This window comes from Pleurodeles waltl, chromosome 1_1, assembly GCF_031143425.1.
Source record: "Pleurodeles waltl isolate 20211129_DDA chromosome 1_1, aPleWal1.hap1.20221129, whole genome shotgun sequence".
In the NCBI taxonomy this organism is placed as follows: domain Eukaryota; kingdom Metazoa; phylum Chordata; class Amphibia; order Caudata; family Salamandridae; genus Pleurodeles; species Pleurodeles waltl.
Window position 1 is genome coordinate 985,673,999 of NC_090436.1, and position 12,523 is coordinate 985,686,521.

The 12,523-nt window shown below is 42.6% G+C and overlaps 1 protein-coding gene across 2 annotated transcripts in view; it reads left to right on the top strand.

Annotated features, from left to right (window-relative positions):
* SNCA (synuclein alpha) overlaps positions 1-12,523 on the top strand; it is a 628,022-nt gene that overhangs the window by 253,212 nt on the left and 362,287 nt on the right. For both annotated transcript variants that reach the window (XM_069230269.1, XM_069230270.1), the window contains exon 4: positions 10,235-10,380. In XM_069230269.1, coding sequence (XP_069086370.1) covers positions 10,235-10,380 — 146 coding nt within the window. The remainder of the gene's footprint in view (positions 1-10,234; positions 10,381-12,523) is intronic.

Consider the following 12,523-nt stretch of genomic DNA (forward strand, 5'->3'; position numbering starts at 1 on the left):
TTTGCCACACTTCCCAGGAAGTGGTCATCACAGGGGGACGACCCTGTCCCTGATTGGAGGACCAGGGCCCCCCTGCTTTTCACCCAGGAGCAAGGATAAAACTGGCAGACCTGCACCCACGCCTCAGATCCCCACCAAATTTCAAGAAGAAAGAACTACAAGGAGAAGAAGGACTGCCCTGCTGGACCCCTGGCCTGCACCTGGACCCTGCACTCAGAAAGACTGCACCAGCTGCACACTTGGGCTTCACCACAAGAAGGACTTTGCCTGGCTTCCACTGGTTCAAGGAGGGACTCCCTGTTTGCTACAGGTGCAAAATTGCTAACCAGAGTCCCCTGCACCAACTCCTGAAAAAGTGACCAGCTGACCACTGCCCAGTGGCCAAAAAGGAGTTTGCGCCAGGTGCACTCTTGGAGTTGAAGTCCGCACTTCCCAAGGACCATCACAGAACTTCTGGACCCTTGGGGTGAGCTGTGGACCCCAAAAGAACCTTAAAAGAACATCTGGGTGAAGCCCCAGAAGTTTGGAAAAGATTGGAGAAATTTTAGAAAAAAGCTCCATAAAGTGACCGACTCGACGCGGAAATTCTAGCCGGCTTGCCTCAACCGCGACCCGGCCTGACTTCGTGGTTCGTCCCGGTCAAGAAAAACATCCGAAAAAGAGACTAAGTCCGAACGTAAAAAGTTGACCGGGACCTTCCAGCCATCGTATCCGAGAAGGGCTCCACGGACGTCGGATCAAGATCCAGGTTTACCCCGGTCGAAGGATTTTCATCTCGAAAAAACGACTAAGTCCGAAGGTAGAAATCACCACCGAGGAAACCGACTTCGCGTATCCGGACAAGGGCTCCAGGAGGTCGGATCCAACTGGCAGGTTCGTCCCGGTGAAGAAAAACTTCAAAATAAAGACTAAGTCAGAAGGTAACTTTTTAACCGAGGCTTCCCGCGACCTGTATCCGAGCAGGGCTCCATCGCGGTCGGCCTGAAAGTTTGACTTTGTCCCGGTCCTGGTGCAACCAGATGACCCGATTGGCGCTTTTTGTTTCTAAGCGCTAGAAAATAATAATACTTTAAAAATTCATATCTCCGGTTCCCCTGAACCGATTTTAATCGTTTTTGTGTCATTTTAAAGATAAAAATATAAGCTATTTTTATAAATTGGTTTTGGATTTTTAAACTGTTTCCTGTGTTTTATTTAATTACTGTTTTGTGATATTTGAATGCTTTACACTTTGGTGGTCATTCTGACCCTGGCGGTCTTTGACCGCCAGGGCGGAGGACCGCGGGAGCACCGCCGACAGGCCGGCGGTGCTCCAATGGGGATTCCGACCGCGGCGGTAAAGCCGCGGTCGGACCGGCACCACTGGCGGGGTCCCACCAGTGTACCGCCGCCCCATTGAATCCTCCGCGGCGGCGCAGCTTGCTTCACCGCCGCGGGGATTCCGACCCCCCCTACCGCCATCCAGATCCCGGCGGTCGGACCGCCGGGATCCGGATGGCGGTAGGGGGGGTCGCGGGCCCCTGGGGGCCCCTGCAGTGCCCATGCCACTGGCATGGGCATTGCAGGGGCCCCCGTAAGAGGGCCCCTACAAGTATTTCACTGTCTGCTGCGCAGACAGTGAAATACGCGACGGGTGCAACTGCACCCGTCGCACAGCTTCCACTCCGCCGGCTCGATTCCGAGCCGGCTTCATCGTGGAAGCCTCTTTCCCGCTGGGCTGGCGGGCGGTCTGAAGGCGACCGCCCGCCAGCCCAGCGGGAAAGTCAGAATTACCGCCGCGGTCTTTCGACCGCGGAACGGTAATCTGACGGCGGGACTTTGGCGGGCGGCCTCCGCCGCCCGCCAAGGTCAGAATGAGGGCCTTTGTCTCCTAAGTTAAGCCTTGACGCTCGATGCCAAGCTACCAAGGGTAGAGCTGGGATTAATTTACTGAGACCTAACTGTACTTTTGTGGAGGTTTGTGGCTTGTTGCTAGGTGTAGGTACCTACCTGCCCTACCAATAACCCATTTTCCAACACTACTACTCTTAAACTGTTACTCCTTTGCTGGTTTTCAAAGTCTTCCAGCTTCCTTTGTATGTCCTTAAGTTGTGCTTCATGGGCTTCTGCTTGGCTGCCAAGTCCACCTCTATAGTCATCACCCTGTCCTCCAGGGCAGTCATCCCTCTCTGAAATCTCAGAACAAGTTTTAGTCAGCTTCCACATTGTCTCCTGGAGTTTTCTGGGTACGACTTTGGCATGGTGGCCATCAGCCTTTGTCTTTTCTCTGGTATATAGCCTCTAGAGTTTGTACCTCTGCAGACTGGTCATGTGTTGACAAATCCTGGGGGCCTAAATTGCTGCTTAAAGTCCGTGCATCAGAATAGTCCCACTTCAACCCGCTTACACAGGTTCCATTCCTTCCATTGGTACCAGATTTTCCTGCTGCCTTTCTGATTGTTCACTGAGTGCTGCTAACCTGGGCTTCACTTATATTGCTTAGCAAGCTGCCACTGAGGTCACCCTCAGTGGAGTGCCTTTAATCACTAGACCAATCTGATATATCTGATAGCAAGAAAGTGAGGCTCCACCATCTCTAGGTCTGAACCCCCTTTCCAGGGATCAGCTGCTCCTCTCACACAGTTCCCTTGCACTCCCCTAACAGGACTGGCTAAGCCTCGCCCCATATTGACGGGCATCTGTTGAGAAGCTCTCATTCCAGGTCTCTCATACCCCTTACCAACGCATGGAAGCAGCTCTGTACCCTCTGCCCCCTCTAACAATGTTGATGCAGTTCCATGAGCTCCATGGTTTGCTCCTTCACCTCATTGGATTCCTGGAGGAGCTCTTTCCAGCTGGGTTGCACCTTCCACTTCTTGAGGGCATCTTTCACCCTCGGCTGCCTCAAAAATCACAACGTTTGATCCATTATGACTGATAGAAGAAAGCAAATGCCTCAGAAATATCCTCTGAATGTGTGAAGACTTCACCAGAAGGGTCCTGATTGCTGGTATAGCCATTTGTGTTTCCCTCCGTCAGAGCTGGAAGGTCAACCTTCATTTGGCTTTCTCACCTTGCCAACATTTAACTTTTACAAGAGCTTTTTCGACCCATGAAGTGTGGTCCTTTGTGCACAGTTTTTTCTGCCTCTAAAGCGATATAAGTGCAGTGTAGGATGTAAACTGTAGTGAACTATGAGTTGTAAAATAGAGGGTTCAAGATTTTTCCTTTCTTTACAGGCCTTTCTTTTAGCAATTGGTGAGTCTCTCCTGAAGAACCCCTGCCACATTGCCTTGCCTGCCACCCAAACATCATGTGGGAAGGAGACCAAGTGCTCATTCTCTGGCCTGTAGAGTCTGACATGGGCATTCAAAGCCTGATTTTTTCCAGTAGGCAGTATGTTGAGGCCTGCATATTCTAGAAACAAGTGAGAGTGATCCGCAGCATATTATTGAATCCGTTGATATAGGGATGTGATCTGATACCCTACCTGGTAAAATATTTGTCTTGAATGGATGTTATAATGAGGCTCTGGGGACCAAAAAGAAGTCTGTAGATGATGAAGTGTTATGTACTGGAGAGAAATGTACGGCACCTATCAGAGGGATGTTCAATCCTAAATATGTCCACTTATGCATGACCAATTACGAGCTCATGCAGTACCTCCCTGTTCTCAGCGTCATATGTGTCATTTGGTACAGTCCCATCTATGGAGGGGTCAGTAGCTAAGTTCCAGTTGATGACTACAATTAATTTAGTCTTTTCACATTCTGTGTATATTCTGTCTAGGTAGGCTAAGAAAACAGATATGGAACCACTGGGTGCATATGCAGCATCTATAATGGGGATCTGGTCACTTGTCTTTAGTTTCAAGTCGACATATTGACTCCAGGGGTTTGTCCATGTTTCTATAATCTTATATTGAGAGGGCCTGTGGAGCAGGATCACTACCATGCTTTCCTATAGAGGTTAGTAGCCATCTACCAAGTAGCTATAGCATCAGCTTCAAGATTTATACAGCAGCTATTGACCACCCTCCCAACACAGTCCCTATTTCATTTTAAGGTATATGAATTTCCCAAGGGAGGGTTATATTAGCCCTGTTAAGGTGTATGTAATTCAGGTGTATGTATTTCAGGATCTTCTTCCTTCTAACAAAATTGGTAGGATCATTCACATCCATGAACAATATAAGCATCAGTACACTTTGTGTGTTTCCCTGGGTCATATGGCTGAGAGGGAAGTTTTCAGTGAAAAAGAGGTGGAGAACTATCATTAGCACTATGTGAGTTGTCTAGGGTGTATAGGGGTAAGAACAAATGCTAGCTAAAGAAACTCTTTGTGTGCCAGAATATGTCAGAGGAATCTCCTGAAGGCAACACTGTGACTGTCCTCTAAGCGAATATAGTCTAGTAGCTACGAATTTGGAAAGTAAATTGTAATCGCCTTCAATAGGGATTTCCATGAGGCTTAACTGGGTCTCTAAGCTATGGGAACTATCCCATCTCCGGCTGCCCGATATGTCACTCTGAAAAGTGATACAGTAATGCTGTTAAACAGTGAGGGCAGAGCCAGCAACCACAACGCAAGGGGGTGGCAAAAATAGATAAGTGATTAATAAACAAATTGAGAGAATAACCCTCAACCCGAGTGACATCTGGAAATAACAGAACGTGGGGAGATCAGGTCAATGCCGTACCACCCTGCTTCCAAAAATAAAGTGATCAAGAACAATAGAAAAAATAGCTCACATAGACAGGTCAAATACCATCTGCTCTTGCAGTAAAACATGGGGAAAAGATATGAGTAGCTTTAATGTTCTGTTGGAAGATATTCTTTAAAATGTGATTGAACTTTATCCCTAATTTCAGCAAGGATGTAGAAAACCCAGTGAAGCCCTTCTCTATCTGATTGCCTCTAATGAATAGCCTACTTCCAATACAATTGTGTTACATGGGTTTTGAATGAATGACATTGGCCTTGTTGCTGTTCTTCTGTCTGTGTTTCCCCAATACCCTGTGCTGTTCTGACATCCATCAACATTTCTCGAATAGCATCCAGACAGTTGGCTAATTAATTTGGATTGTCAGATTCAGATGTGCACTCATTGACAGTCATAATCTTAGTTGCTGAATCTAATAGTCCAAATTTGATATTATCATTCCTCCTTCTAGGGCAGAATGCACAGCAGCCCCTCCTATTAATGGCGATATCATGGGAGAAGTCAGCTACGATGTGCGCAAGAAAGTCATCTTGCCTCATTGGGCCCCAATCTGCTATGCAGTCTGAATAGTGAACTTAGTGTGTTGATGTCTCAAGAGGCATGCAATAATTTACCCTGAGTTAAGTGGCATGCCTTGAGCATGTGGACCAAAGCATGTACGAGCTCTTGAATTTAATGTGCAGGAGGGGTGGCAGAAAGGTAGGCAGGAAGGTGATCATATCACCTCTCTTAATCTACTCTAGCACTCCATGAAGTCAGATGTTATCCCAGTGGGACAGGTCAACTAATTTGGTGGCTTTTCATTGCCACAACCTGATTTTCTTGGCCGAACCTTTTCCTTGCAAAGCTGTCTGTCCGATTTGTTAACTTGCTTGTCGGATGTAAAAAGGCGGCGCTGAAGAGTTGTGAGGTGAGTTTGCAGGAACTTGATCTCTACAGACAGTTTGTTTATCGTGGCATCAAAGGAAGTGAACGTAGTGCTCATCACTGTGATTTCTTTCAGGATGGTGTCCTAAGTAGTTTCCAGCATTGTTATAGACGTCTGGGGTGGTTATGAAGCACCATCTGACAGTACTTTAGTGAAAGACAACTGTCGGTAGGATTACAAAACAGGCAGGTGGGTGAATGGTACGTTCTAATGAGACTGCCAAAGGGTGTGGTGCATTATTGCAGTGGACAGACCTCCCTTATTGCTTGGCCTCTTGTTAGTGGTATGTACCCATTCATCCAAGTGTACATCCCGTAGTTGTGTGCAGAGATACCAGGAAGCAATATGCACAGTTTCAGACTAAATGCCCCCTCTTCAGCAGTGGGCAGCTTCAATCCTCGCTTGGTGAAGTCAGCTCTTGAAAGTACATTGGACGAAGTCTAGACTAGCTCTGTGGCTCTTGGCAGCCTACCAGGATAATGTACTAACCCCTTTTAATACGTTTCCTTTACTGCTGGCCGTGTCCTGCCAATGACCACTATAGAAGACGCTGTTCACCTCATTCATACATCAGTTAATGGGGGCCACCTCATGTTAGAGGAGAAGGCGGTCAGAATGAGAGGTGAAGGCAAGGAAAAAGAAAGAGAATGAGAAAAATCACAAACACTCTCTCCGTGATGTCTCTGTGTCAGTCTCTCACCTCCTCCATATATTGAATCCAGATAGTGATAAATCTCTAAATCACATAGTGGTCAGCACATGCATGACTGCAAAAACAATAAACCTATCCTGAAGCTACCAGCTGGGCCTGTCTCTGGACAGCCCACCATGGCATTTAACAGGCAGCAAACTGGGGGTCACATTGCTGCCATATAGTGATTGTGGGAGAGAGATAAGGAGACAGTCCATATATGCCGCTATACAACATACAATTTTTCAGTTGTCACTGTAGCACCCGGGTTGTACCTGCTCCCTTTTCTCCTCAAAGATGCCTCTTTCCACCACCACGAGAGCTAAAAAAATGTCTGAAGGCCTTTCCTGTTTGAGTAGTACCACACTGGAAGGATTGGTCTCTGATGTGCCTAAATGCAAGCTCACTTATATCCTAATTCAGGTTAGATAGCCCTCCTTTTGTCACAAGCCAGTTCTATTGTGAGACAGCCCTTCATGTCATTTTGCTGATGGCAGCCCTACAGGTTGCACTGGTGCTGCACAGCATTATTGTGTGGAAATGGGGATGTGACCCATTCATGCCGCAGTACACCTCAGCTCAGCTAAGCTCAACGGAGTGCTTAGATCCCCGGGTACGTACAAAATGCACTGTTCATGGTCTATGGGAGAGGTAAGAAGTACGCCAAAGAGAGGGATTTAAGACGGGTACCTAGGTTGGGCAGTTGTTTGAGAAGTGTGACATGGGAACCGTTATCAAAGATTCAATAGCTTTAGTTACTTTGTGGTGAGGTAACCCTTGATGAGGTGAGTTTTGAAACTTTTTTGGAATGAAAGAAGAAAAAGGCATTAATGGAGCTGTGAAGGAAAGTAGTTTCAAGTCTGAAGTGTGAAATAACGGAAGGAATGTCATCTGATTGTTTCTTTTTTCATTTCTTAGTCTACAGCATAGGCTTTTCATTGCTGCTGATGTTGTGCTAGCTGCCAGCCATCCTGATTGTTGCTGAGATTTAGGGTAACATGTTGCAGTTCATTGTGCTGAATGTCATGCAGAGGATTTTGAATATGATACAGGATGTATTGTAACACCGCCCAAAAATGAAGAGGTGAATTTAAGTTTCATCATTATGAACTGTTCTTGCACTTACTTTAACTTGGCTGCAGTGTTTGCTGATCAGGACAAACTCCATTGTTTGGGGGCTGAGTTTCAGGGAGATTTTCAACATCGAAACTTAAATGGAAGAAAGGCAGTATTTTAGATTATTAGCATAAGTACTCAATGAATCCAATAAGGTCTCATCGTGAGCTACACATAACTATGGATGTTGATGTTCTTGTTGGTTAGTCATATTCAATGAGGTTCCATATGGAAGATGAGTAGAAGAACAATGGGGATCTTTGAGGGGTCACACAGGTCATGGAAATACTTTATGAGCTTGAGGTTTTTATTTGTCTGCAGATTTATCTGTTGATTTGACAGAAGGTGATCTACTGCAAAATAAAATCGACTACAGCCACACACACATGGGACAAGGAAGTTGTGGGTTGCTTGATAGGCGATCGTGTCAAAACAATAGAGAGATTAAAGAGGATGAGGTAACAAGGGTCATTACTGTCAGTGATATGTAGTGTATCGTCACACACGTAGATGTTTGCTATCTCTGTGCTGTGCTGTGTTTGCCTGTTAAAATGAATAGTGAATGATCAGAAGTAATTGTCAAAGTTGATGGGATTGATATTAGGCGTGTGTGAAATTCAAATAATTTGCTTCTGCATAAGCATGCCAAATTTCAAGAAAATCAGCCAATACTGTTGTTTAGCATTATATTTTAACTTGAGTCATGTCCTTGAGTCTATTTTGTGCATGAGGATGCATTTAACACCAATAGAATAGGGCCAAAACCACACGCTCACGAACAACAGGAGCACACACTTTCATTGTTCACATTGTTTCTGCACTCCTGCACTATAATGTTGCCACAAATGTGGAATAATTCCATGTTATAATGGCACAGTTTTGGGAATTTCACTTAACAAGTGTAATGCTAATTTCTTGAAATTACACAAAATACGATGACGTACTTGACATTTTGCCTTGGTCAAGTTGCTATAGACATTCAGCAGGAAAGCGAAGATCTCACTACTTTTAAGAGTTTAAAGGAAGGTTCCATTGGGAACTGCCTGGTTAGCAGTAGTGGCTGAATAAGTGGGTCATGTTGCAGAGTCACTTGTGTGCACTAGGGAGCAATTTACTTTTTCTAACAGTCATGATGATGGACAATGGAAAGTGTGGGACTACTGAAGATTATAAACTAGCAGCAGGGCAAGATTAGTGCATTGTATGAACCCAGCCACTGTTTGGGCTCCGGTGATTATCTGATTTTGGGAGCAATGCCCTTTAACATGGATGAAGTCACAGCCACTGAATGACTTGGACTTATTTAGGTGGCAATGGAAGCCTAAGCAGTGCATAATAGATCTATGACAAAGTCGTATACATGAAATCATGCTTATTATCAATGAAAACATCTGCAATATATACAAAAAAGAGGTGGATGGTAGAGGAATAGACAGTATCTGTTTTGGTACTTTTATCTTGAAGGGAAATTATTAGAATGAAGAATTGTCCCTGGAGAGCAGAGAAACTGCTCCTGTCCTCTATTCCCATTACACTGTAAAGTGTTTTGCTATGCAACAATAAAGTTTATATCTTCGTGTGACTACCCCGAACTCAGGGTAGGAGCCAAATGATCCTACTGAGAGATACAGATACATTTTAAAATGTACTACTGCTAAATATCTGTGGGGGGTGTTATGATATTTCCTAGCCCATTGCCAACAAACCACATAGACCCAAAAGCATCTTGTTTGACTCCAAAATATTTCCCTTCCCTTTTTTAAACCCCAGATTTTCCCCTTCAGCTAGTGCCCCTATTTAAAAGGGTAAATAACTTTTAGACAGATTTTCCCTGCTCACTTGATTTCCTTGCCATGAATCAGTGAGCCAGTGTAGGAACAGTTTACCTTGCCAGAGACATCAGACCTCAAAGAAGTGACCGGTTCATGCTTATTAAAGAGGTTAAGCTATGTCAATGAGATATGCAGAAATCTCAGGTAAAATGTTTTGTGTACCTTCATCAAGTTGCTCGGGATAAGTTTAATTCAATGAAAATTCAAAAAGGGAAATCTCTGATCAACAAAGGCAATCATTTGATTAAACAATACATCTAAGTACTTTGGTAAAAACCATGAAATTGTGAGTTCTATTGAAAAAGAACCACGTGATTCAGCACTGGAGGATTTCATGAACATCGGTAAACAAGCCAGGGGTCTGCACTGGGCAGCCAGAGTATAAAACTTTGGCCATCCAGGTTAGGAAGCACCTTTTCTAAGTCCTCTGTGATTTAAATCCAAGCCAGGATTATCCCACAGAACTCAGCTTTGAGAAGGTCTTCTTCAGCAACTGTTTTAAATTTAAAGTGTTTTCAAGCACCTAGCCTTAACTAAAAATGGGAATGATTATGAATGTCAGCACAGATAAAAACAGTAAGGCTTGAGGCTGAGAGCATGTAATTAGAGTCTTCACATGATTTATATCAGTGAGATGCTATTAGCTCTTTCAGAAAGGACTGAATGCCAGCTCCAGTGTCACATCAAAAATAAGGTGCAATAAAATATTTAATCTACTGATGTCATAATTATTCCATTAAAATAAATAAAGTTCAGAAACTATTACTGCCTAACAAATAAAAACAGTGTTATATTAATTATTATAATTTGTTTCATCGTAAACATTATTTGTTGGTATTTATTTTTATAAAGTTTTGTTTAAATTGGAGGGTAACATTTAATTTTCCAATATCATGTTAACAAAGACATTCATTGTTTTTTCTTGCCATTCCTAAGAGCTAATTAAAAGCTGCCTTAATTTTCAGTGGCTGAAAAGACCAAAGAGCAAGTGTCTCATGTTGGTGATGCAGTTGTGACAGGCGTGACAGCAGTAGCTCATAAAACAGTTGAAGGAGCTGGAAATATTGCTGCAGCTACTGGATTAGTCAAGAAGGATAACACGGCAAAACAGGTCAGTTATATATCAAATCCTAAATGTGTTTTAGACCTTCCTTCAATGTACAGTTCTTACACTCAGGGTGCTATGAAAGAAGGATGTTTATTCAAAGTCAATGGTAACTCCTTTTACAATTGAGCATCTAACCAGAAGATAACTGAACAAATTGCAGGACAGTGGTCTTCGCTAACTCAGGTGAAGTTATTTCCTTCAATATCAACTGTATCTCAGTGGTGCATCTATGGTCTGTCAGATTGATTATTTCAAGCAAACAATCCGACATTCACAACATCCTTGCATATTATACAATTGTTAAATGTAGTTACTGTTAGAAAACATAATTGTGGAGCATTGTCAGTACCTCGTGTGGTGCATTCTTGAGTATTATAAAGATATAGAGTTCATTAAATGCTTTACAGGGTGGAAGGCAGAAATATCATCAGACAGTAAATCCCAATCAGGGGTGCTAGGTTCGGAGTGGTTAGCGGGGTGGACTATTTAATGCGTCATGGTGTAGTGTTCCTTAAAGAGGTGCCTTCAGTTTTTATTTCATATAATCTATTTTAGTTTGGTATGATTAGTAGTTGCTGTAATCAATCCCAGAGTACTGTAAAGTTGTTGTATGTAGTTTGTTTACTGTTAGACAATCTCTTATTGTTTAACATCATCAGTACTCAATGTAATCAATCCCAGAGTACTGTAAGGTTGTTGTATGTAGTTTTTACTGTTAGATAATCTCTTATTGTTTGACATGATCAGTACTTGTTGTAATCGATCTTGAGTTGTGCAATTTTTCTATAAATAGTTTTTACTGTTATATAATCTCTTGACATGATCAGTGCTTGATTTAATTTCTCCATGTCTATTGAATAGATGTTAAATGTAGTATTGTGAGATAATCTCTTATATTTTGGCAGAGTCACTACGAGATGAAAGACTGAACAGTGTCTATGAACATTTGGTTACAGATATGCAGGACTTGAGTTTAATGATTCTCAAGTGTATTGAGACTAAGAAAGGCATGTCACATGAAGGCTAATACATTTGATTTCATACTTAGATGTGACTGATGTACTGGGTCCGTTTCTACTGCTCAATGTAACTCTTTGAGTGGAAAAGAAAATATGACAGTTGAGCTTAAATAGTTGATGAGTGTTGATACTACGAATGATTAATTATATGATTTTTAGAGGTAAATAATTTGAGTGTAATGGTTTATATCCGATGTACATTTTGCAAATTATGTATACAGAATATTTTGCATAAATGAAAGATTAATAATATAAATATTTATATGCAATGCTATAGTACAATTGTGGAACATGTTAGAGAAATAAACTAATGTCTATATGTATGTTGGATTTGCGATCTTCAAGTAGCATTCTGACATTCCAAGACGGCACCCACTCACAAGTGTGTCTAGATGCGATTGATATATCGAGTCCTTTTTTACTGTTTCATGCACTATACAGTTGGTTTGAAGTGTCTAGTTTACAACACACCTGAGTGAGTGTTTTATGGACATTTTGGACTTTAAATATTCACACCAGCTGCTCGTCTGGTTACACTCCACCCCTCATGGGAGCAGGATCTACACGAGCGTGTGTCGTTACATATATATATATATAGTTGGTGCTCTCATACCAGGCTCTCACACACTCTTGAAGTGGATCACAAATGGTTATTTTGAAAAGTTCCAGCCCCTGCGACACCCTTCGGCACTAAGCCTTGTTGTGCATGAACAAGGCTTAGTGTCGAAACACATCACATGGGTTGGAACTTTTCAAAATAAACATTTGTGATCCACTTTGAGAGCTTGTGTATCGTCTTCTTTGTATATATATATATATATATATATATATATATATATATATATAGAGAGAGAGAGAGAGAGAGAGAGCGAGAGAGAGAGAGCGCGAGAGAGAGACAGTTTTTCACTGACAAAAACAAAGGTCAATGGAATATTATAATAAGGTGAAAACTTCAGTTAAAACATTTTGTTTTAAACAAAAAAAAAATGAAATTCACCAATTATAGTTAGTTCAAGTAACTTACGCAACTACAATATGCTCCCTTGCAAAGCAAAGTGTTGTCATCAATAATGTAGTTTCAGATGCCACAATGATGTTATCAATGATGTCATAGAAAATGTCATGAG